At 44.0% G+C, this 27,010-nt stretch overlaps 1 protein-coding gene across 36 annotated transcripts in view; it reads left to right on the top strand.

Moving 5' to 3' along the window:
* Window positions 1-27,010, top strand: part of RBFOX1 (RNA binding fox-1 homolog 1) — a 1,926,172-nt gene that overhangs the window by 1,731,378 nt on the left and 167,784 nt on the right. For 32 of the 36 annotated variants that reach the window (XM_069486148.1, XM_069486147.1, XM_069486173.1 and 29 more), the window contains one exon: window positions 25,304-25,546. In XM_069486148.1, coding sequence (XP_069342249.1) covers window positions 25,304-25,546 — 243 coding nt within the window. Of the gene's footprint in view, window positions 1-18,180; window positions 18,369-25,303; window positions 25,547-27,010 lie in introns of those variants that run through there. The other 4 variants (XM_069486183.1, XM_069486162.1, XM_069486176.1 and 1 more) reach the window with 2 other exon arrangements.

The raw sequence follows: 27,010 nt of genomic DNA, 5'->3' as shown, positions 1-27,010 counted from the left end.
TCTGCAACTTCATTGTTCTGTCTGTGAGTCCCTGTGTTTCTCTCTTCTATGAAGGCAGTTAGAGTTGTTCAATTAATCTTACCTTGGGTCAGCCACTCCTCTGGGTTTCGTATCTACACCTACAATTTGGGCGTGAGAATAGCATTTCTCCTATAGAGTTGTTGAGGGTTTGGGGGTGGAAATAGGTGAACGTACCTGATGTGAGGGCGCCGTTATGTTCTGGGTGGCGTCACCTGCTATTTCAGGGCAGAGGCTGGGAAACAAATCATTAAGTTGAGGCCTAGAGGACTGGACAGAAAATCAGGCCTATTACTAGGAGACAAGTGGTGCGAGAGTCAGGGTTCCAACACCAAGGCCCTTGGCTACCCCTTCAGCTTCCTTGCTGTTCTGCAGTCAGTGCAAACACGCTCCTCACTTCAAGGCATTTGAACTTGAAGTTCCCCGTGCCTGAAATTATTTCCCCCACGGTAGCCCACATGGCTTACTCCTTCCACAACTACTGTATCTCAAAGAGCATCCCATCACCCTCTCCCTCCACACCATGGTCCTCATCGTATTTCTGTGTCTTTGTACTTCTCATCGATGTGTTTATGGGTCAGTGTCCTGTCTCCTGTACCAGCAAGGCACCCTCCATGCAGTTGAGGAGTTTATCTTGTTATATGCCCAGCACAGAGAACGTTTGCCTGGCATGAAATAGGGGAACAGTAAATATTGGTCGAATAAATGAAAGAATGGATGGACATTCCCCAAAGTGAGAATTTCTTTCAGTGCCTGAGGATTCTCACCCCCCATCTCTCTCGCCCTCCCCTTTCCCATGAACATAGACAAACAGCCCATAACAATCTATTCCCACTGCCATTCACATACATGTGAAAACACACATCCAGACCAAACGCCACACACGCAGACACCTGGTGCATGGGCACGCTCTCAAACCTCTCCACGCAGACACAGTCTCCGGAGCAATCTGGATGCAGCTTGTAAAAGTGCCTCCTCGTTCACCACTCGGACAACCTAACAGCCTCTTCACCAAGATCCTGATAGCTTTATTGGAGAGGTCCAGGCTGCGGTTTAATGAAGGCCATTTAACAGTCAATCTCAATTCCAGGGAAAAGCAAATCTTTATTACCAGCATCCGATCATTTCTGCTCAGGGATTCCCACCCTTGGAATGGATTTTTTTTTCTTGTTTCGGGGCCTCTTTTCTAATTAACTCTGGAGCCTGGATTACAAGAGGCCGCATTGTGAATGGAGGGGACACCTCGGTGGAAGTAAGCAGTGGAGGTGATGTTTAATTAAAGAGAAGCTGTTAGAGGGAAGAGACCGGAGCAGGCTGGAGCGCTAATCCTCTTGCCTTGCTCCCGTGTCCCCGCGTGATTGTGATTGATGAGCTGACACCTCACATCTCCATCTGCAGTGCGCGGGCCCTGCGGGCGGAAGGGGCTCCGGCTCGCTCGGCACATGAACTTAGCCTGATGCCGTTCTGGGCTGGTGACAGGGACGGCTGTGCAGTTCCTTTTTTCTCTCTGCTTTTTTCTCCTTTATTAGGTAGGTTGGTATAAATTCAGATATACAACCATATACCGATATATGTGGGCCTTGCCATATCTGTCTCCCTCCCTCCCTGTCTGTGTATCTTTATAGAACTTTGCTGTGGATGAATCTCAGTATCTTTGTCTCTCCGTGTATGTGTCTGTCTCTGTTTTTCCCATGTCTATATCTCTCTGTTGATCTCTTACTGTTTGTCCTTTTGTCTCTCGTAGACCTGCCCTCTCAGGTTAATACTAGGGAACCCCTAACTGAAATAATTTTCCCCCCAGCAGTGTTAATGTTTGAGTAATTGAGAAACTGCCTTTGGTTAAGCATGTACTAAATGGTGGGAACTGCCCGAGCTACCTTTTGACAATTATGTCATAATTGTTCTTATAATAACGAATATTTATTAATCTCTTAATACATGCCATGTCCTAATGCTAAGCACATGATATTACCTAATCCCATGTCATCTTCAAAATAATCTTTTGTGGTAGCTACTCTCACTGTTCCCATCTCGATGATGAAAAAACTGAGGCTTAGAGATTAGACACACTATCTTGAATCCACACAGTAGTGCACCAAGATACAACTTTGTTTCCATCCTTTAATGATGCATTTACAGTGGTTTTAAAAGGTAAAATGAATTTTCCCAAGTCAGAGAGTTTAAAGAATGAAATTCTTGGAATCTTCCTCCAGATGTGTCTCTCTCCAAAATGCTCCTTTGAATGGACAAAAAGGTCAGTTGGTGTCTCCCAGTGTTTCCCTGATATCTCCCCCCTCTAAATCTGTGTCTCAGTTGGGTCTCGTGAACATCAACCATGTGGCAGAGAGGCTGGCTTCTGAATGCGGGAGGCTGCAGAACTTCCGTCAGTCTTCTGAGCCACAGTAAATTGGCAGAAATGTCTGATTTGACTTTTTTTTTCCCCCTTCTTCAAGGCAGATGCTTTTCTCATTACTGAGAAAAGAATGACATTTTGTCTCTCCAAGAGTTCAGGCATTCATCATAATAGCCGAGCAGTTTCTGATCTGAGAGCTGCCAGCTCTGCTGGGCTCGGGAGGGCTCAGCGCTCTATCAGGGCTCTATCCCTGGCAAGATGAGGTGTGCAGAGTCTATACTGGAACTTATAGTCACTCCCTAGACTGGATTGGTCTGTGATTCTGGTTTCCTTGCGTGCAGTTCAAATCTTTCTAGCCAGCCAGGCTACTTTCTTAATTAGAGGGGTTGAGTCCAACATAAAAGGAATGGATAATGGATCTATTGGTGCTCTTCATTTTCATGAATCAATGGAAAAGAATGAAAATAAATTAAACTATGACTTTTGCAACTCCAAAATTAACTTGGGTTAGCAAATTCTACTTTGGAGAAGGAACCATGAGTAAGCTTGAAACTATATACTAGTTTATAAATTCAAGCCCAACTCTGTTGGAAGGTATGTTTTTGGCAAACTGCAATTGTTCATTATCTTCTAACCTTAGTGAAACAAGTTTTCCTATGTCTAAAGAAGAGATAAACTATAGTAAATATAATCAAATCCCACCTTCCTGCAGAAAGAGCTTCTCCTTTCACTCTGGGATTGTTTTGCTCTGACAGCAGGACGCTTTATCATTTTAAGAACCCATGGAAACTTAGACTATTTCAGTACCTCATTTTCTTGTGGTGGCCTCAGAAACAATACTGAAAATCTTTTGATCATAACACACTTGGAAAAGTCTAACAACTGTTCTTGGTCGAGAAATCCATCAACTGGTGATTATGGAGATTCTGAGAAGAGAAAGAAATGGCTCTCATTTCTTACCATCCCTTCCCCTCCCCAAATCTGCCTCTGAAATAAAGTCATCAGCTCCCTAATTGTGCTAAGATAGTCGCATGCGATTTATTCCGAAATCAGACCACCCACCAACCCATCTTTGCTATCCTGGTGGTGCAATATTCCTCTTCCTTGGGGTCTCATCTACACTAACACTCTCTGTCTACGATGGTTGGTTGAATCTACGTCCTTCACCTCTACTTTGCTACAATGTTTCATCTTGTTCTTGTCCTTGATTTGACTTGATATCCTAGTAAGGAATTCTTCTTGGGTTTTGCTTTAAGATTCAGTCTGATCAAGGGATGCACCTTCATTGTAAGCAGACACTGCCCTTAAGAGCTGAACCAGACACATTGAGCATCAGCTGGACTCGAGGTGTGGTCCCTCTGACTTTCAAAATTCCCTTGAGAGGTCACATCACCCTTCCCTCGTGATCTTTGGGCTGGAGTCAAGACAGTCTTTTGGATGGTCTCTCTCTGTTCTTTGCTTTATGTAATATTAGCATGCCTCTCTTGGGCTCTTAATTCTTAAGAGGTAGTGTAACATCTGGCTCTGTGGTCCACTAAGGCTGTGTTCCACCTGCCCCCAAGTGAAACATTCTAATACATCCTACAGATATAGTGTTTATTTCCATTCAAAATTTTTAAATAACAAATGGAATAACATTGTTTTTTATTTAACAGAAATTTTCAGGAAGAATTTGAATTTTAGTAATTCCCAACGTCTCTGACCAACCTTCCACATCTGGTTAAGTTTCATTCCACCACTCTGTGTGTCTTTTCTTTGTCATCCTAAATATTGATGAATGTCATCTATGTTACTAGTGCCCAGGTTAAGAAAACCCTACCTGGTTTACTTGTTTCACTTTTCCAGGATCTGAACCCTGTGTGTCATGTGCCTATATTATGGAACCAGCTCCATTTTCCAGCATTAAACTTACTATGTCAGAAGATGGAAAAGGCTCTGCAGTAAACTGGCTACTTAGCATGATTTCGTCTGCATTCTGCACTTGGAATTTCCCACGTAATCTTAAGGAGGCATACAATTCAGTTCTTTAAGATTCATACGCCGATCAGAATATTGTAAAAATTCAAGTAAGAGGGATGCAGGTTAACAGGATTCTAAGCAGAAGTCTTTGTTTCTGTCCTTGGTGCTGAAAAAAATCCTGCGGTCAACTTTTCTGCCTTAGTAAATGTCATGATGTGATTGGACTTAAATGACTGTGTGACAAGAGATCAGGCTTTTCTCTGTAATCACCCTTTAATCTCATTTCCTGGAACTGTAGATGGTATGGGTGACATGATGGGAGATGTTGTCTACCGTAGAATGGTCATGTCCCCTATGACAGCCACCAGCCACATGTGGCTATTGAGATTGACTAAAACTACATAAAATTAAAATGCAGTTCCTCAATCACGTTATCCACCTTTCAGGTGCTCAGTGCCCACATGTGGCTAGAAATTACTGTATTAAGACAGCACAGATAGGGGATATTTCTAGCATCTCATAAAGCTCTCTTGGACATTGTTTCCCTGGGATCATCATGATGGTAGGCTCAGTAATGCCCCCAAATACATCTACGTCTTAATCAGTGGAACCTGTGAGTGTTACTTTACATGGCAAAAGGGACTTTGCAGATGTGATTTAGGTGAGGATATTGGATTGGAGAGATTATCCCGCTTTATCTAGATGGGCCCAATATAATCACAACAGTCCTCACCAGAGGGATTCAAAGAGATCAAGTCAGAGAAGAAACCAATATGATGACTGAAGGAGATTGGAGTGAGTGCATTTTGAAGTTGGAGGTAGAGTAGGTTCAGGTGGCCACTAGAAGCTGAAAAAAGGCAAAGAAACAGATAAGCCCCCTCAGTGCTTCCAGAAAGAACCAGCCTTGGTGACACCTTAACTTTATGTCACTGAAAAACAAGAACTATAAGAGAATAATTTTATGCTGTTCAGTTACCAAGTTTGTGATACTTCATTACGGCAACAATAGGAAACCACCACCATCATCATCATCATCATCATCACACTAGATTCTTGCTTTTAGTTTGGATTCTTATAATTTTGTCTTCTCAGAGAGTTAAAACAATTCCTTAGGTATCTGAAGAACCAAGCTCATGAGCAATGGCATCTTTTTCATTTGACATGCTCACATTCACTCATGGATAATTTCTTCTGGGAGAGTGGTTCATGGAGGCATGGAGAGTGTGCCAGGCATTAGCAGTGCCAACTGGGGGCTGTAACAGATAAAGGTAAGATGAGATCGTCGACATGGCCTCACTTTCTGATATTTTAGACTGGGGTGGTTGTCGGCCCCAACCCTGGTTTGGAGCACTATGTCCGGGTGAGATGGGCATTGCTGGAGACACAGGTGAGCGTCCCATTAAAACGCTTTCAGGTGAATCAGAACCAAAGGTTGGTTCAAGATTCCAAAGGCACAGTTCAGGGAGAACTTTCCTGCCCTTCCTACCCCTGGGGGCTAGTGTGTTCATTTCCAAGTCCCCTGTGTGACTGTGGGTGTGATGAGTCAAACTTACTCTATGCTCCTTCAACCTGCTCCTTTCCTCCCAGGCTATGTTTGACGGATTATTTCTTTTTCTGGAAAATTTCCTTTACCCACTGTACACTGTCATCCAAGGCATTTCTCTTTTTAAGTAACGATAACAACAATAATAGCACAGGTATGTAGAGCATAGTTATGGGAACTTTATCTGTGTTCCCTGATTTACTTTACACATAACCTTATGAAGGGTATGCTATTTGTATCCCCATTATAATAGACAAGCCAGAACACAAGGAGGTTATAATACTTACTTAAGGTCATCCACCTAGGAAGAGGAAAAGCCAGAGTTTGAACAGCAGGCCTTCTGACTCTGGAGATGGCTTGCATCCCAGAACTCAGCAGAACGTTCACCTTTCTGGACTCCTGAGCTCCTTAGTGTCAGGAACTGTGTTACCTTCTTTTATTATGTTTTTTTTCCCTCGTCCCCTCAAGGAGCCTAGTTTATTTTTTGGAAAATCCCTAGCATCTCATTGAAATTCCTCATTTAAATGTATTTTTGCATTCTTCAGATTCTTAATAAGGGCTTCCATATAGAAGGGAAGCCCATAGGGAACACATCCCAGAGAGATCCTCCAGAACATGGTGTGCTGGGAAGGCACCAGGCTGCGTTCATGTTTTGCATCTGCCACTTGTTAGCACCGTATCTGTGCACAAGTCATACCTTCCCACCCAGCCTCAGTTTCCTCACCTTCTAAGTGGGGATAATCATATCTAACTTGGAGTCCTTGTGAGGATTTAAAGGGAGAATGAGTCTGTGTCACCTCGGGTATATCAAGGGCTTTATAAATGGTTTATCATCATTTTCATCATCATTATCTTCTTTAACATTACTTCTCTACCTCCCATGGTGTGCATTCCAGTGCTTGCCCACGTTTAGTGTTCATAGTAGACCTTGCTTTGATTGAATGTATTTATATCCCAACATTGCAACCCTTAACAAAGATTTTTTTTTAATTTAACCACTTCAGTGTTCTCCATAGAAAAGACTACAGAATACAAGAACAGTTTGCATCAAGTAATTGTTCCAAATTATATCTCCTTTTAAGGGAAAAAAATCATACTGAAATAAAAGTTTAAACATCAGTTCTTTTTGCACTGGACACGAGAAAGAGTGAGAAAGTGAGAATTAGAGCCATTGGTACCCTTTCTGATGCAAAGAAATCATCTTGAGAGTGAGCCTCTGATTTTGTCTGCCCTTCTCTGTCTCTTAGGAGCTTTGTCCTTTCTCTAGTGAATGACTGCAGTCACCGTTGCTCCTCCCTCCGTGTCCCCACCCTGTCCTGTCTCCAATCCATCAGCCCTTCTGTGGCCAGAGTGGTCTTTCTAAAACACAAATCTGACCAAGCCAATTTCATTCCTGGGACTCTTCGATGGCCTCCCATACTTAAAGAATCAAATCCAAGCCACTTTATGTGATATTTCCTTTTTCTCTTTCTGTGCCTTCGATCTTAGATTCCAACTCCAATTCCTGCTAAGTCCCCACCACACATACACTCCAGCCATGCAGTCCTGTTCTGAGTGTTCTTTTATGCCCTGATGCCACTATGCGTGCTTTCCTTCTCCCTTGGATTTCACCTCCCTCATTCCCACTTCTCCTTAAGGTTCAGCTCAACTATTGTTACATCCTTCAAGAACAGTTTGATACTTTCCATCTCTGCATTGGGAGCCTTCCTCTCCGCCTTCTCTAATAACTTATGCTTATGAAATCCATGATACTTTTTGATCGTTGATTTTCCTTTGTCTCTCCTCCTCCAGATTTTAATCTCCATTTGAGCAGGGGCCGTTTTCTCAACTCTGAATTTATTTTATATTAATGCAAAAACAAATGCTTAGTCTGAGCCTACCAGGGGCCAGACACAATAGATAAAAGTATCTCCAGTGCATCTCGAAACATAAGAAATACACCTTGAATGAGTAAGTGAATGAATGCAAGATACCCTACCATATGTCTGTGAGTTTTGAAAAAGAACTAGTTTCTTTCTGATCAAATTCAATGGATAACCTTGCAGAGCAAGTTGTAGCTTAGAATGTCTACTGATGCCTTAAGCATTCTGCATACTGGAGCGTGTTCAAGGGCTCTTCTCTGACCTCACACACAGCGGATGTCTGAGCTCTGTAGGCTATTTGTAGAGAGTTTATTTCATCTTTGCAGAAAGCTGCCCAGTATAAATATTAGTCAGTTGATTTCACACAGAGTTAAAACAAGCTTTTAAAAGCCTTTTTACCTCTCCTGTCCCCAAATAGGTACTTTACACAGATTCTCAGAGCCTTGGGAGCTTTGTGGGATTTGCTAAAGAGTTCTGTTCTGTTCTGACGGTGGCCTTCTCTGAAGGCTGTGCTGGGGTTGGATGCTGCAGTTGGACAGAACGGGTCAGGCAGAGTAAAGGATTTCAAGATGGCAAAGATGGAGTGGGGAGGTTTGGCATTAAGCTTCCCTGTTCTGGGTGGATCTCCATGAGGCCATGCCTAAGGAGGTCCACCTTTGGTGCCAAAACAGTAGCTTAGCATTGTGAAGGGACAGGGGCTTCACACTTTGCCTAGTCTGGGTTCCATCCCAGCTCTCCTGAGCAGCTAGACAATGCTGACCATGGATTCAGTCCAGGATCTGTGACACCCGAACCAGTGGATATAATGAGCACTGTCCAACAGAAATATAACGTGGGTCACAAATATGAGCCACGTGTGTAGTTTTTAAAATTGTTTTCTAGTAGCCATATTAAAGTAAAAAGAAATAGGTGAAGTTAATTTCAGTGTTTTGTTCAACCCAATATATAACCAAGAATATTTTATCTGATCTGATCTGCCCAAACTGTTACCTTTTCAACATGCAATAAATATAAAACTAAAGAGAGATGTTGCATTCTTGTACTATGTCTCTGAAATCCAGTGTGTGTCCTACACTTGCAGCCTGCCTCATTTCAGACCAGCCTTCTTTCAACGCCTCAGTGACCACACATGGCTGGTGGCTACCACATTAGGATAAACAGGATCGGGGGAAACCACAATGCCTGAACAGAGCTCTCAAGTTCTTAAACTGGTTCAACTGGAATTACACTACCTGCTTCCCAGAGAGCAAGTGAGATCACGTGACAATTATTACGGCCCCCACCTTTCTCCTCATAAATATAAACAATAGGACAAGGGACAAAATGTCACAGCATCTTCAGTTGGTTTTCTTGGTTGTCGTGTTTCTGTTGTTGGACTTCAGACTCCATGAACTAGGCAAAGACTTAAGGCAGCACTCTGTCTCCAGTGTCTAGCATGTAGCAAGTGGATTAGCTTGCTGGGGCTACCATAATACAACAAAGAACTGCAAACTGGTGGCTTCAACAACAGAAATTCATCAGCTCATGGTTCTGGAAGCCAGAAGTCTGAGATCCAGGTGTGGGCAGGGCTGATTCCTTCTAAGAACCAGGAGGGAGAATCTTCCCCAGGCCTTTCTCCTAGCCTTTGGTGGTTACTCACAACCTTTAGCATCCCTCGACTTGTAGAAGCATCACCCAGATCTCTGCCTTCATCTTAAGGTGGCCTTTTCCCTGTGTTTGTGTCAGTGTCCAAATTTCCCCTTTTAATACAACCCAGTCGTACTGGGTTAGAGGCCCACCTGCTCCCCACTCAGGTACGGCCTCCTCTAAACTAGTTACATCTGCAAAGACCCTATTCCTGAGTGTGGTCACATTCTGAGACCCTGCGGTCTGGCACTTTAACATTTGAATTTGAGGAGAAAACAGTTCAACCTCTAACAATATGTTTAATACATTTAAGTCAGATACATGAATAAATAATGATTGTGGATAAGGAGATCTTTTGGCTATGTTGAGTGGGTTTCAAGAATATTCTGTTCTGTCTGAAGAAGATAGACATGTTTAAAATCAAATTAGGAGAACCAGTAAGTAAAGAGGATCAGTGCTGCCCGTGGGCAGTTTTACTCCGCCAAAACACAAGCACCACAATCACAACTTGAAATATTTGATGTTTTTTCGTATTAAACTTATTTTACTTCCATTAGCCTCAGTTTTCTTAGCTGTGGCTGCCTCAGAGTTGTTCAGACTAATTAACTGCAGTGTCTTAAGATACACACAATTATTTGCCCAGGTTTCTGCACTGTTAGCATCTGAATAAAATTGCACACTGCTACCTCAGTTCTCTCTTATCTACCAGTAATGCAAACTTTTTCCATATTTCCAAAAACCCATTGTCTTCCTTGACATTATGCAAAACTTCTTCCTCCTCAAGTCAGTCTGGCCCTGCTGTAGTCCAAACTGCAACCCACCCGGCTCAGCATTCAATCAAAGAGGTATCTCTGAAAGGCCACACATCCTTAGCTACAGAAAAACAATATTTATGCACTGATCAAACATGTGAAGATCTGAGATTCTTTAGTCTCAGGTGGTGCATTGGCTGATGTATGGGCTCAGAGACCCTCATGGTAGGACAGGGCCAGTTACTGAACTTGGCTCTTTGCTTGGGAAGATGGAACTATTTGGCTTCTATCCCTCTGAACATACTTACAACAAGAATAAGAACTTTGATACTGGCGTGCTTGTGCTTAGTTGGGTTGTACTGAATTTGTAAAGCCAATCGAGTTTTATTTCCCCTTTGTTCTGATGTGCGAGGTCTAGCCACTTTGTATTTCAGTTATCATAGTCTCCATATTCTATTTTCTTATCCTCCATGTAAACATTTACGAGATAGGAATGGAGGACACGCAGAAATGCATCATGCAGCTAAGCCTGTTGGTGTAGCTAGACTTGCAGGTCTTGTGGATGGAACATTTAGGAAGCGGTTTGGTGTGGTGGAAATATATCTGGGGTTCAAATCCCAAACAGAACATTTATGAACTTTCTTAACTTGGGCATGTCATTGAGTCACCTGGGCCTCAGCTTCCTCTTCTGTTAAATGGGCATGAACAGTACCCATCTTACCTACCTTCCAGTACAGGTAAGGCTCAAAAAGATAATGTGTGTGTGAATGCCCCCAGTAACCTTCACATTCCATCCCTGGCTGAGCTGTTGTGACGATGGTGATGGAGATGATGATGATTATCTGTCCTATTTACTTAAACTGACTTACCTTTTCTCTCTGTGTATTTCTTTTATTTCAAGCATTTGAGTTGCTTCAAGTGAACAGATGATGTCTTGGTGTAGCTTAAGTTACGAGCTCCCTCTCTTTTCTTACCTTTCCTCTTGCTTTCATAAGGCAAGGGAATGCCTACGACAGCTTTGTCCTTGTGTGGATCCTTGTTGCATTTATTTACTCTTGGATTTAACCAAAACGTGTTGGATGATCCCCTCTGGGTGTGCCATGCTGGCAGTGCCGGGCATATGGTGATCTGTAAGACGGAGCTGGGTCACTGATCTCATGAGCCTTACAACCCAGTAGCCACCAGGTCTCTGTCTCTGCCCTCTATTTTGTAGGTCCCGTGACTCTGAAAATGTCCTCAGTGCTCTCTTCTACTCTGTTCTCATTGATTCTGCCACTCTGAGGATGAGACATTTTCTCCTGACATTCAACATTATGATTGGCCTTTCCACACATTGTTTGTCAACTTCTATCACACCACCTGGTTTCCAACTCACCCTTTAACTCCCCGCTTAGACATCAGTTCTTCTGGAAAGTCTTTTTTTTTTTTCTTTTTTAATAATCCCTGGAGTTTGGTATATTTTCCCTCTCATGGCACATACTCCACTGTGCTGTAAATTCTGGACTATCCTGTGAGTCCTTCCAGCCTGTAGCTGTGGAGGTACCGGGGCTGCGTCTACCTTGTTCGCCACCGTAGCCCGCAAACCTAGCACAGCACCTGCCGTCCAGGAGGTGATCGATACTTAGCTGCTGCAACAATTACAGAGATATCATGTTCTTGCCTATTTGAGTAGTTCATTGCCCTTGTTTTCTGGGTAGTCTCTTTTCATTGAATTTCTTCCAAGTCCAACTATAATTCATTTTATGACAGTCTTTTTTTTTTTTTTCTTTCCAGTTGGCAAACTATTAGAGGCTAAAACTTATGCAACACACAATGAAAGACAAGGTCATATTTTATCATCTTTGCCTGTTGCAATAACCAGATTAGACATCTTTCTACAAGTGAGGCGAATGCAAGCCAACCGATATTTATCATGTCCGACACCTGATTACAAAATGCGAAAGAGAAAAAGGGAAACGTTAAAGATGCATCAGACAAGTGCCTGCCCTTAGGGGGCTTAACTGGATAATTAAAAGTACACTCAAATGTTTGGTGTTTAAAATTCATTATACATAATACGGGGGCAGTAAGTTGCTGCTAAGTCTTAACCGTGTCATGCCTCCTCAGAGCCATGGGGTTATTAGGCTGTGTTTAGGTGTGCAGTGTAGGGAAAGAGCTGAAAAAGAAGAAATGTCGATTAGTGGAAGTGGGGCATAAACTTTTCTCGTGGATGGAAAACTTTATAATGTGTTATGGGAGGAAGTGATTCTGAATTTATCCATGCCCAAGACAATGGTATCCACTCCTTGCGCTGATTTGTATCCAGAATGTTTACTTTTCTCTTCTCTAGAATAGTCCATCATCTGTAACATCAACCCATTGGGGAGAGTATGGGATTCTCTTTCAGCAGTGTGACTTAATGCTCCCAGTTTTCCAAATCTAGTAATGGACCCTGGGTGACATTCTTAGTGAGATGCTTTTGATAGCAGTATCCACAGTGACGGTGCCATCTCTCTAGGCTGTTTGGTTCTTTGGTTATATATGGTGACTTCCTCTCTTACAAAAGAACTTGCCTCACACCAAATCTATAAATGTCCTACTTTAGCAGCAGACAGAGAACCCTCTGGCTAGCTCTGATGAAATAGGTGACACAGTGATGTTACCCCAAATCATATCTGCAGGGTAATGGTAAATAAGCTATTTAAGGAGATAGAATCCATCCTTCTTTTGTGGATTTGGTTAAATGTAGTAGTATTAGCAATGGTGCAAGTCATTTAAATTCATCTTGAGTATGAACTGGACACTGAAGTGACTCTGGTGATGGTAGTGAGAACTTTTTTCCGTCCTTCTTTAGAAGAAAAGTGAGCTGATGAAAGGAGATGGATTGTGAAAGTCTGTTCAGCATTGGGGTTTCCTCCATACCCAGGAGGGGAAGAATCCTTCTTGGGTTATAATTTAAAGTGCATTTGTCTGTTCTTTGTCTTACAAAAACAAGTTTTTGCCAATGTTTATCTGCATGGTTCGATTTTCTACTTGTTCATCTGCCCTTCTCTCGGCACAACTATATCTGTGATCGCGGTGGGCAGCTCCAGCTGTCACTCAGGGATAGATGGCAATGGGGATGACGGGGTGGTGTTGATAGCAAAATACTCACACAGCTGAACTCTCTGGTCTTGACACCGTGATGCAGTTATGCAAGAGGTTATCATTGGGATAAATGGATGAAGAGTGTACGAGACCTTTCTCTACATTTTTTGAAACTTCCTGTAGATCTACAATGATTTGAAAATAAAAAAAGTTAAAAATAATAGTGGTCATAAGGTTAGGCTCTGGCGTCAGAATTGGATTGGTACAAATTTCATCGTGTACCCTTGGAGTGACCTGAGATGGTTTTCTTAGCCTCTCAAAGCCTCTGATCTATCAAATAAAAATGTTCATGCCCACATCATGGGGCTGTGGGTTGCATTAAGGGAGTTACATTTATAAAACATTTAGGACAATAGCAAGCACATGGTGAGAGCCCTTCTAATTGCATTATTGTTCTTACCAATAATATCATCATCGTTAACATGATTAACTTACGCAGGCTCTGGATCTTAGGGTGGCAGGAATAAGGTCTCACACCTTTTTGGAAACCTCCAACTTTGCCCAGAATACTTCAGGACATTGTCAGAATGTCTCCACAATATTGCGGGTTGAATCGTTCTACTATAACACTTATCAATATCACACCTCATCTCTGCCCACAAAGAAGTCAATTATAAATAAGGGAAAGGGCATCTTCTTTGGAGAAAGACCTGAATTTGAGACTTGATATGCCACTTATTAGCTTCAAGACCCTCTTCTTCCTTATCCGTGAAGTGGGTGTGCTAAAAATAAGTTTGTTACGGTAGCTCCTATGGAGATGAAGTTAGAGCCCATATTAGAGCGACTAACATGATCTGATACTTAGAAGGCGCTTGGTGAATAACAGCTGCTTTGACTCTCGTTTGGTATTAATAATAGACAATAATAAGACATTTGCAGCTATGTCACAAACAGGCGAAGCTCTATCCTCCGTGACTTTCTAACAACAGCAAAAAATCCTTCAGTGCAATGTTGGGAAGTTCCAATGAGAAAAGTTTCTTTCAACACAGGGCAGAGCCACACTTGATGACTGTGACCGTGTTCTGTGCCCTGAGGTGCTGAGTAATTCAGGGCATGTCTCGGGACTAGTGAGGATGAAGGGACTAGCTTGGGATTTATTTTTCACTCAAAATATTTTGAACACTTTGTGTGCATGTGTGTGCATGTCTCAGACATGGAGATGCTTGAGGCAATGGTGATAAAAAAAACAAAAACAAAACAGAGGAGGTTTCTGTCCTCATGGAGTTTACAATCCAGTTGGAGATAGACATCAAAATGTGTACATAATGTTAGACTTTGACAAGAGTTCTAAAGGACAAAGCAGGTTGCTCTGAGACTCTGGGACAGTGATGAGCAAGGTGAGAAAACCCATCTTTCTAAGTGCCTGGTGCTGTTTTCCGGAAACTTCACTTGTTTCAGAGGCTGCTAATTTTTTTAAGAGACAAGTACATTTCCCATCAGAAGTAACACCTCAAAAGTGGCCATCGCCACGTCCCTGACTTGTACAGAGTGCCATAAATATTTAATTATCACTAACTTTTAAGGAGTTGAGAAAAACAAGCTCTACGTTGCCTTCTGTAACTCCACATGGGAAACCAGGATGGAACATTTTGCAAACATGGCACCTCGTCATTGCAAATCTGCCGCCCACTCAGTTGGTTTGTGATTCTGGGGTGTCTGTCGGCCAGGGCAGGATGGCTTCCCCTGTGTCTCTCTCTGCTTCTGCATCGAGGCGCAGGGGAAGTGAAATGAAACGAGTTGCTTTCACTGGAATCTGTGACATAGATGCTCGTAATCTTTGTTTGTTTGTTTTTGTGAATTACGGCTTCAAAACCACTTCAGAATTCTTTGGTAAGCTGGCACCGTTAGAGGAACTAAGATTCGTATGTTTACTTAAATGAGGTCGTGTTTGAATCCATCTCCAAGTACTGAAAACTATGGAATGTAGGACTTGGCCAGCGCTAACTAGTTGTGTGAGTACAAACCAGTCGCTCTGCGTCCCTAGAAAAAGAGGATAACAGTAAACACCACATTCGATTCTTCTTAGGTGAGGTAATGTAGGCAAAGCTGCTTTGATGAACTTTGCATCCTCAGTACTTAGAACAACGATCAGGACATAGTCGGTGCTCTAGAAAGGTTTTCTCATTGTCATAATCATCATCATCACCATCCTCATCTTCGAATGGATTCAGTAACAGGAATTCTTTAATAAGACTAGATTAGATTAAAATTCTGGTTCTTCCACTTATTTACTAGTTCACATCTATTGGAAAGTATTTATTTTTTACTCATTTGGCATCTCAGTTTTCTTATCTGTAAAAGGGACTTTAATGTCTACCTCATGGAGGTGGTTGTGAAAATGTAGGTGCCCAACCCCCAGCAGGGGAAGATCCAACACACCTCACCTCTTCCTCGGTTCGCCAATGGAAGCGCTTTGTTGGTCGGACATGGGGCCAATGTCATGCCAACAGTGGGACAGGTGTACTTACCAGACTTTCTAAATTATAAAACACATTCCAGGAGGTTTTCTCCCTAAAGTGTTGTGAGAGTCTCACTGGGAAGAAGAATATGAATTACTATTTATATTTTAAGAATAAGGACACTGGGGCACAGGGAGGTTGAATGACTTGCCCGTAGTTCCACCATCACGCTCCCGACCCCTCAGTATTTGACTTTGATTCCAAAGCCGCAGCATTGAAAGCTTAGATGGTCACTAACACTAGAATTGCCTAACATCGTGTTTTTTCTTTTACTTATTTTTACCACGATCCATAAATGGGTTCACATGGCAACCCAGTTCCTCCACACAGAGGTTTTATGAAACTACACTAACTATTCTACTCTTCTCCCACGTGGTGTACTTGATTTTTTCTACAGACTGTTGGCGGGATGACTCCCCACCTGGATCTTACAGACCCCAGGGATCACACCTACAGGAAGAAAAACAGAACATTTTCCCCCAGGATTGTGTATCAGAACACCTTGCGCAACTTTTGATGGCGACTGTGCCTGGAGCCCACCCTCAGAGGGTCTGAGATTAGGTGTGGAGCCCTGGCATCTGATTTGTTTTTTTTGTTTTTTTTTTTTTAAAGAGTATCCGAGTAATTCGTGCTCCACTGATTAAGGACCAATATCCTATTGCATCTCTCTGATTGTTTCCACCTGAAATTCTAGGGTTTTTTTCCCTCCCTGGTTGGTTGTGTTTGAGTATTTTCTCTAACATTCCCCAAAACATTGGTGCTTTCACCGGGAAATTTGTCTGTCTGAGTCTCATCCCTCTTTCCCAGGTTGAAGGACAGAAGTTTGACTTTTCATTATCAGTGAGAATGAGGAGTTTATGGCTCTGCCAATGGCTGCTGTCCCCACATGCCGAGGGCTGGAATCCTGCGGGGCATGCCCTCTGGGGTCCTGCCATTACCTAGTCCAGAGAGGGGATCTGGTACATCCCTTTAAGGAACCTGAAAGGGCTGCTTGTTTTAAACCTACTTGCTGTGTCAGAGATATCCCCAGGTATAATTGGAAATGGAAATGGAAGGATAGCACAAAGGCTGTTTATCCAGATTTTCTTTTCAACCTTAGGAAGCTGGGAATTAAAAAAAAAAAAAAATCACCCTGGAGCTACCTGAACTATTACCTGCAAGACAGACCAGCAGGAAGGTTGAATTCCTCTAGACAGCTGCTTCTGCCCTCACCTCCTCCTCTGCTATACAATTTAATTACCAGTTTAATCACTTCAGAAGCCCCATCCATTCCCTCCAGTCTGGCAAGATCTTTCTTTTCATAGCGAGGAGTCTTGGCGGTAAGCAACCGTCCGCGGAAAGGGTGGATGGGACTCTCCAAAGCTCTCCCTCGACGAGCGAGAAAGACATGACCAAATAAAAACTGAAATCATTTTGACATTTCACTCTGGGTGTTGTAGTTTTAATAATAAAGGAAGAACAAAGTATTTGCAGCTTTAAATGCAGAGGCTGCATTTGGCACTGATGCAGGGTTTCACCAGGGAATTTTTTTTTGTACAAGGTTTTATTTTTGTTCCTTGGGGGAGAGGAATAAAAATAATCTAGGAAAATGCAAAAGTTCAAGAAAAGGCAAAAGCAAGACCCCTGTCCTTTTCCTTCATAGCATTTATCACCACTGGGATTTTGTGGTCATTTTGTTTTTTGTTTTTGTTTTTTTTTTTCTGCTACCACATGTGATGGTAAGGTCTGTAGGGATGGAGATGGTTTTGGATTTTCCTCACCATGTCATTGGATGCGAATGAATGAATGTGTTTATATAGTGAACATATGAGCCAGGCCCTGTGTGTTTCTTTTGTTGTAATTTGACTTTTAATTTGGTCCTCACAATAATGCCATGAAGTCACTCCACATTGTCCCCGTTAAACAGAAGCAAAATCTGGTGCCCGGAGTATGACAATAACTTGTCTAAGATGGCACAGCAAGTCTGCAAAAGAGCCAGATTTCAAAATCTTCCAAGTAATCATCAGTTACGGTATTTTAAGATCAATTTACAATTAACCACGCAGCTTTATTATAAATTCATTCTCTCTGATGTTTGCACAGTATCTTTTTTTTTATTTACCTATTACTCTCTCTCTCTCTGAGCTTTCTTCCCTTGCTACCCGCAAATATTCCCCCTCCCCTTTTTTAAAAAAATAAGATAGTAGCAAGCTCCCTGCTGGATTTTATAACTTTGCATACTATATGTTTAGTTTAGTAATGAAAAATTCTAGCTCCAGGCGATGCATAGAATAGCATTTCTAATGTTTTTTAAACAGCTATTAATGTAGTCGAGCGCTGTTTCTTTTTTTCTTTTTTTTTCCCCTTCCTGCTCTATATAATCATCTGCTCAGTGGTGCACTCTGAAAGGAGAGTAGGAGCCAGAGGAGGAGCGAGCAGTGATTGATGGGCCAGGCCTTTCTGGCAGAAAAAGTCCCATCTGGGGTTGGTTTGGGGAGCAGTGAGATGTTGAGGGGAGGTCAGCCGGGCGGTTTCGGCTCCCCCTTCTCCGACACCCCAATCACCCGCACATCGCACAGCGCGCACAGCCTCCCTGGCAATTGAGGCTTGCTCTGGGCAGATGCTTGGTGGTGTGGGACAAGAACAGCTGCTAAGTTTATGGAGGAGAAAGGAAGCAGGATGGTGCAGCAGGTATTTTTTTTTTTTTTTCCATTTCGTTTTTTCACTTGGAATTGTGATTTGAATTAAGCTGAAACCTTTCCTTGCGTTAAGTCTGTGCTGTCTGCGATACGTTGTTTGCTCCTTGAATCATGCTCGGGGAAGGGAGAGGAGTTTCAGAGAGAGAGAGAGAATGTGTGTGTGTGTGTGTGTTGGCTTTTGGCTTGTTGTGTGGAACTGAGCTGGTCTTAAAACCAGCAGGTTAATGGTGTCGTTTTGCATTTTTCTTCTTTGTTTCAGTGCCCCTGGGGCATGATGAGGTTTAGCTCATTTCAGTTCAGCACAAGAGGCTTTCTCTGAATATGCGAGATTTCCTGCCCGAGAAGTAGAGCAGACCATGCTACTAAACTTAAGTAAAACAAACTGTCAGCAAGACGGAAGATGGCAGGCAACCTCCGGGAATGGGTGGGGTTTCCTCCAGCGAGTCCGTGTTGGAGGTTGGGGGGGTCCGGCTGCCGTGCCACTGCCTGCCTTGGCTGTATGGGCAGAGGCATTCAGCCGGCTTCTTAGAGCTTGACAATTCCTGTGCATTCCGTCATTGTAAGGGGCTGTGTTTAGGTCAGAAGAGGTTCTCCCAGGCAAGAAATAGAGTGGGGGCAAATAAATCCCAGAGGCAAGAAAGCAGAGTGTGTTCCAGAAGTTTGATTGTAAAGCTGGGGAAACACACATACGCAAACACACACCTGTGCGAGAATACTTGATTATTTTAAAGTCCACCCTGACAGCTATGAAAGCGGATACTTTTCCCTCCCAGTGAAAGTCAGGTAGTCACATGGAAAAAAGCAAACCCATTTCATGTTCTTCCACGTAAGGACTATTTCTCCTTTGCAATATGGTTTGCATTAGATCTTGAGCCAAAACATTTCCCAGAGTCTGACTTCTGCCACCCTTGGTTCTCTTATTAATAGTTTCCCAAAACTACTTTATTAAACCACTCAGGGCAGTGAATGTGGGGAGGGGACTGTCTTTAAAAAGAAAAACCGCTCATCTTCTCCCTGGCTCTGTCTCCTGGGTGCACCTTAGAGAGAAAACGAAGGGTGCAGGATGTTTCAGGGACCAAGGAAATTCTCCGTGCACCAGAGGAGTGGCTTTCTGAACGTATGCATACACCAAAGTTAACACACTACGGTAATAGATTACAGTGTTTGCCTTAAAATAGCAATAATATCCTGGCCATTTCATGCTTCAGTAAAATATCTAAATTGAAATGACTTTTTTTTTTTTTGTCTTTTAGGAATCAGACTTGGTTGCATTTTAATAATCCTTTTGCTCTCAGTAATTGGAGTAAAAGCTACTCGTTGGGGTGTCTTGGGTAATAATGGGGTTCCACGCCGCCATGCTGTTGTTGAGTTTCTCTCGTTGAGAGGTTTGGTGCATGAGGACAAGGGCGTTTCTTTTACATTGATCCTGATAAGTGTTCTTTATTTCATGCTTCGACTCAGTTCTGCAGCAGAAATAGTGGGTTTTTAAAACATGAGATTATTTTTTTTGAACAGCAACCCAAGAAAGTCCAGGCACTAAAAATGAAATGTTAAGTTTGCAAAAGCTCTCGAAGCAGTCTCTTGATGATGTGAACACTTGCAAAGCAGATCGTTCTCATCAGCTGGGAACACCCACAGGCTCCCTGACTCGGCAAGTATCAGAATCTGATCGTTCCACTTATTTAAGGAAAGGTGGGGGGTTGGCGTTGCAGTGGAAGAGAGAAGGCAGCTTCTGCAGATGATGAGGGGACGTCTAGCCAGAATGCTCCAAATAATTTTGCCTGTCACCGTTCCCTCCATGAAGTTGGCCTCAGCGTTCAACCAGGAGGCTGTTCCCGTGTCCAGGACTTGCTGTGACCTGGAGTGAAAAAGGTGCCCTTCATTTAAAGTATTTTTCCAGAAAACATATTTCAGCCAAGTTAAGAATCCAGGAACATCACTAGGGAGGAAACAAAGACATCTCTGAAGCCATCTGAAGGTGAAAAGTAATTCCATAGGAAGTAGAGTGATCTTAATTAAATATTAACTATAATTAGCCTAAAGTGCAAATGTTGGGAATGTTAATTAGGGTCTCTCTGGAACGGCTGTCAGTGTTAATAAGTAACTGTAGGGGGTCCCACCAACATCTGTTTGAGAATTCCAGGTACAGGATGAAATCCAGAGCCCCACGGACCTGGATGCTAACTGCAGGCTCCCGGCTACCGTGGGCTCAGTCCCCAGAGCATGGTACCCTGTGTTTGCCAGGATGGTCCAAGTTTTGCTATGGCTGGTCCCTGCCTTCCCTGGCATAACCTCAAAGCATTTTCAAGCCAGGGTTACGGCTTATAATGGTGCAGAAGTTTCCCAGGCTGCTGTCCCACCACTTGCCAAGGGTCACCCAGCTAATCTGGCAGATGGAACTGTGGCATCTTTGAATCGAATACCCTCACATCTGACTTCTCCACAGGGAGTAAGACAACAACAGATCACAAACAGGTCTTGGGGTCCATGGCATGAGAGAGCAGGGGTTGGTTTCTTTAAAAACAGGACCCAAACTCCCCACTGGGTGATTCTCTTGCCACATGGGAAATACTACCTGTGGCTGTAACCTGGTCTAATTATTTCCCAGTTCAGGGCTGGAACATCTTTGACCACAAAGTAAAGCGTGATGGGAGATACAATGTATGCCAGGCAGGGACCCCAGGCCTGAGCACTGTTAACGTTGGGATCTGGATGATGCTTTGCGGTGCGGGCTGTCCTGTGGGCCGTAGGGTGGTGAGGAGCATCCCTGGCCTCTGCCCACTAGATACCGTTAGCCTATCCTCCCCCAGTCGGGACAACCAAAAACATCCCCAGTCATTGCCTAATGTCCCCCGGGGAGCAGTCACACCTGTTTAAGAACTTACTGCTGTAAAGTGCCCAGCATGGTGCCTGGCACCCAGGACGTTGTTTTCTGAGCGGTGGTGAGGGGAAGCAGCTGCCTTTCACACGGAGCATAGAATTCTGAGGCCATGATGTTCTTGTCCTCATGAGCCTCCTCCTGCCGAGTTCGAAGCCTGTGCTTGTGCATGTTTATAGGTCAGAGATCGGGTGGTGAAAAGCAAATTCCAAAAAAGATTCTGACTCACTCTTTTTGCACCATCCTCAGAGCTGTGTTTCTCCAAGACGAACCGGCACCCTGCCTTGGTTGCCTTCCTAAACTACTGATGCAAGGATGGCTTCTTAACTGGTGTCCCCATATCAAAGGATATTCTGCCAAGGCAGTTAGAAAACTTTTTCTGCACAGGACCAGAGGAGAGTAGACGGTTTGTTAGGCTGTGGGCTGCTTCGTCTCTGCCACAACTATTCAACCCTGCCGTTGTGTAGTGCAAGCGTAGCTATAGACAATAAACAAATGAGCATGGTGGCCCTGTCCCAGTGAAACCTTATTTACAAAAACAAGTGGGCCAGATTTGCCCCATGAGTCATTTGCCAAGTCCTCCCTTACACCTCCCGTCCTATCTCCTGCAGCCAGATTCAGCTCTGTGGAGCCCAGAGTTCATTTTCCAAGCGCACATTCACTTAGCAAACGCTTGTAAGTGTCTGCTTTGCAGCTAGAATGCTGCTGGATCCTGGGGATGGGACAGGGAATGTGGCCCAGAGTCCTGCCCTCATAGAGCTTGCAGACAGACAAAAAGGTGACGGTCGTGCTTGGCGTTAGATGAGCTTTGGCCACCAGCTGTGGTGGAGCATAGAGGGTGGGCAGCTGCCTAGTCTGAGTGTCCACGAAGGCTTGCTGAAGGGGAGGGGCTCTTGATCCGGAGCTGAGCAAGCAGGGACTAGCCAAGCAAGGGAGTGGCGGGAGCTTCACAAGCAGAGGCGGGCAGTGAAAGTGAAGACATGGTGGTGTTGAGAGGATGGAGCTCTTGTTCTCCCTTAACCGACCGTGAGCTTCCTGAGGGCAGGTCCCTTCTCTGCCCAACACACAGAGAGCTCAGACCCTAGCAGGGAGCCCTTGCTCTTTTGCAAGAGCTTGTAGAAATGGGTCAATCTTTGTGAAACTGCTCTGCAGTGATGAACAGCCACTTGTTCCTCTCTGTGCCTGGTGGAAGCATTTTCTGCTGGAAACCCTTGTGTTTGTGTGACTTTTGTCTCTGCAGTTGTTCATGCGATCAGTCTGTGTTCCCCTATGAGGCCACACCTGGAGTTGTCACAGGTCTACCTTTTGGTTCCGAGATAGGCCAGGTGGAAGGTCAGGGAGGCAGAAACAGACCTTTGGGCAGAAGCCAACCCCGGCACGATGAATTTCCCTTTGGACGGTCCTTAAGATCCCAACATTTCTGGGGCTTTTGGTCAGCCATAGGGAAGCGGCATCACTAGGGAATTTCTGTACACAAGGAAATGCTCCTTGAAAAGCCCAGAAAAGGAAAAGATGCTAGTGGAGTTATAAAACAGCAGAGAAATTTTTTTTTTTAATCAGTCAAGACCCTTTTGGTTGTAAGTAACAGAAAACCTAGCTTAAACAAAATAAGGCAAGGCTACCAATTCTCAGTTGTGTAACATGAATAAGTTTTGGAGATCTAAGTACAGCATGGGGATGAGAGTTAAAAATATCATATTGTATACTTAAAATGTGCTAAAAGGATAGATCTTAAATCTTGCCGCACACACACACACATATGGTAACCACACAGAAGTGATGGATATATTAATTACCTGGAATGTGGTCATTTCACAATGTATACACATATCAAAACATCAAATTATGTACCTTACGTGCATATATAATTTTTATGTTAATGACATTTCAATAAAGCTGTTAAAAATAGGACATTTACTGATTTGTGTAACTAAAACAAAGAGGGGCGTTACTAACTGCAGGTAAAGCAGGATCCGAGATGTTACATGATGTCACCAAGACTCAGTTGATACCTGTTTCGCAGTGTTTTGGCTTCGTTTTCTGCATTGGCTTCAGCCATAGGCAGATCCTCTTTAAGGGGCAGTTCTTGGCAGCTCCGGGCTTAGGTTCTTTTTATAGCTGCCAATCACAGTGGAAAGAGAAGTCCTTCCCCAAACTGCAGCAAAATCCTGGGGTGACAAGTTCTTACTGGTGTGACTAGGGCATAACTCACTCACTGACTCACTAGGTAGATGGGCGTGAGTCCCAGTCTATGACTATGGCAGCGAAACCTTCCAATTTGGCAGGCTGGTGTCACATGACTGTACCTAGAGGGACCGGGAGGCTGGGTTCAGCCGCCCCGGCACCACAAGGCCCGAGAGTGGGACGTCCTCCCAGAAGAATCTGGGGTATTGTCCCTGCAGAAACGGGAGTGGAGACTGACCAGCAATGACATTAAATATCCTTTGTGGCTTCCCCAAAACACACAGGGTTAAATCTTCACGTCTCGCTCTCCAGCCTCGGCCCAGGCAGACCCTCCACACCCCCCTACTGCTGCAGGAAAATGTTACAAAAAGAGAGAGAAACACTCGTGCACTTTTGCCTCCAGTGGTGCAGACATTTGGAGAAGCTCGTTTGCAGGAGGAGAGAGCAGGACGAGAATGTTTTCTCTTGTAAAACGTTTAAACTTATCCTAAGCTTAGTTTTCTTCCAAGTGTCATCTTTAACATTCTAATTACGGTCCCCTCTGAACAAATGCGCCAGCTCTGTGTGCTGCTCTGAGAACAAAGTTTTTTCTCCCTACTTTCTGCCTTCATGTTTCTTCGGGGCCCACATAGCTTTAGAGGATGAGACTCTGGAATGCTGGTGGCAGGTACTGAGCAATTCTGACATTTCTACCCTCGCATCATTATAGGAGGCCTAAAGTCACATCTAATTGACCACAGACGATGGGAGAAGCAGCTCTGTGGTGTGCTTAATTGCTAGGCTTTAATGTTTTTTTTTTTTTTTTCCTCTCTCTCTCTTTCTGACTGTGCAATCCTGTCTCTTGAGACCATGGGTTATTCAGACCTTGGGGTTATAATTTCTTATGCTTTCTGTGTGTGTATGTGTGTGCTCACACGCGTGTGTGTGTTTGTGTGTGTGCATGTGTGTGTGTGTGTGTGTGTAGTGTAGGGTGGCAGAGTCGTCAGGGTGGAGGTGGAGAGAGAGACTGATGTTTCCTGAAATGGAAGCATTTGAATTCAAGTTTCTGTTGTGTTTCTTAATTTTTTCTGTTTTTTTTTGAACTGGCTGTAATTATCCTACTGCATGTTTTGCCTAGATCTGAAGCGTGAATTGTTATGTAATCCTCTGCGCTTGTGAAAAAATAAGACATGGCGTTAGGGACAGAGAGGCATCGACTAATGAGGCTCAGCGTTAGTCCAATATTTTTCAGAAATGCTTAAAATGGGGATATCGCAGAGGGCCATCTTTGTCCTAATTAGGCCCTAAATTTTCGCCGGCTTCCTCATATGGGCACTGGGAACATCTCACACACACAAACACACACACACACGCACACACATTGGGACCATTGGAAGGACCCTCCCGCGTCCACTATGTGAGCCAAGTCACATAAAACTTTGATTAAATTCAAATGCTTAGATAAATTGTCTCTCCTCTCAAGAACACACGTTCAATTTAATCTCTCTTGGCACTTTATAAGTATCAAATCAAGGTTCTGCTGTCACTGTGGACAACTCCATGCTCATAGCTTCCAAAATGGAACCGAAATAAAAAAGGATCTGTCAGAAATAGTCAGTACAGTAGGACACATCCTCACAGTCTTTGAGTATTAGGCTGGGTGACTCGGGGAAAGTGACTTTATCTTTCGGAGCCTCAGTTACTGCATCTGTAAAATGGGGGTACGTGGCAGTTACTCTTTCCTCGTGGGGTCTGGTGATCGGCACCTGGGATTATTGGCTCCTAGAAGGTGTCTGGGGAACAGTCGTCGCGGGGCTGGGGGTCAAGGATCTGCTTGGTGCCTACTCACGATTTTCTCTCCTCTCTCCACTTTGTCGATTTTTCAGGGTAATCAGGAAGCAGCAGCTGCCCCTGACACAATGGCTCAGCCTTACGCTTCGGCTCAGTTTGCTCCCCCGCAGAACGGCATCCCCGCGGAGTACACGGCCCCTCATCCCCACCCCGCGCCAGAGTACACAGGCCAGACCACCGTCCCCGAGCACACGTTAAACCTGTACCCCCCCGCCCAGTCCCACTCCGAGCCGAGCCCGGCGGACACGAGCGCGCAGACCGTCTCCGGCACCGCCACAGTAAGTGGGCGCCTTCCCCCGGGGGCGCGAAGGATGTGCGGGCCTGGGCCAGGCAGGGTGTTTTCCAAGGGGCTCGGTGCCCCCAGCCCTGGGAATGACAGCAGGGGTGGGTGCACCTTCATCCACCAAGGAACTCTGGCCTGTGGCCGTCAAATGGGTCCCTAAGACCATCCTTATCATAGCAGCTTCCCAGAGTTGACCTCATCTATGTGTATTCTTTCCTGGTATTTATTTAAATCAACACGCTTTTTCACGAACTACCTTTATTTGTAAAGGGAAGCATTCATCTATTTTCTGGATAGTTTTGCTTTTCCCAGAATGCCATCCCAATGGAATCTTTTGTTTTTGTGACATCCTTATGGAGTTACAATTGACATACCATAAATTCACCTGCTTTAGGTCTGCGACTCACACTGATTTTTAGTATATCTGCAGAGTGGTGCGGCCATCGCCAAAATCTAATTTTGGAACTTTTCCATCACCCTGAAAACAAATCTTATGACTGCTTGTGGCTATTCCCCATCCCCACCCCAACTTTCTGAGTCTGCCTTCTTTCACTTAACTAATGCATTTGAGAATTCACCCATGTTGCTGTGTTTGACCCCAGTTTCTCCCTTTTTATTGATGGACCAAGGAGTAGGGAGAGGTGTGGACTACAGAGGGGCAGCAGGAAAGCACGTTGGTGGTTAAGGGAACTTGTCTGTATCTCGATGGTGATGGTGATACAACTTTATTTTATTTTATTTTATTTTTGAGACAGAGTCTCACTCTGTTGCCCGGGCTAGAGTGAGTGCCGTAGCTTCAGCCTAGCTCACAGCAACCTCAAACTCCTGGGCTTAAGCGATCCTCCTGCCTCAGCCTCCAGGGTAGCTGGGACTATAGGCGTGCGCCACCATGCCCAGCTAATGTTTTCTATATATATTTTAGTTGGCCAGATAATTTCTTTCTATTTTTAGTAGAGACGGGGGTCTCACTCTTCCTCAGGCTGGTCTCGAACTCCTGACCTTGAGTGATCCACCCGCCTTGGCCTCCCAGAGTGCCAGGATTGCAGGCGTAAGCCACTGTGCCCGGCCGGTGATACAACTTTATACAACAAAAAGAGTAAATTTTATTCCCCACAAATGGATTGAAAACAAGCAAGCAGCAGAAATATTTTATCATCCCTTTAAATAAAAACTAGTGTTATTGGCCCTTCATCAAAGATAACCCTAAACAAAAAATAATTATATTAGAATTAAACAGTGTTCATGTGTGTATCATCTAAAATAATCATGCATAGCACAGCATCTGTGTGGAGCACACATTTGGGAAACCTTGTTCTGCAGAATGCTTTAGAAGCTTGGGCACGCCAAGCCCGTAGTCTAGAGTGTTTTTAGGTGCAAGGCAATTCTGCTCTTTCCTGTGCACGCAGGCTTCTTGAAAACCAGTATTTATGAAGGAGTGCATGAGTTTGAACCATGATCT

Source organism: Eulemur rufifrons, chromosome 14 (genome assembly GCF_041146395.1).
Source record: "Eulemur rufifrons isolate Redbay chromosome 14, OSU_ERuf_1, whole genome shotgun sequence".
Classification (NCBI taxonomy): Eukaryota; Metazoa; Chordata; class Mammalia; order Primates; family Lemuridae; genus Eulemur; species Eulemur rufifrons.
This window is presented reverse-complemented; position numbering and strand designations above follow the sequence as displayed.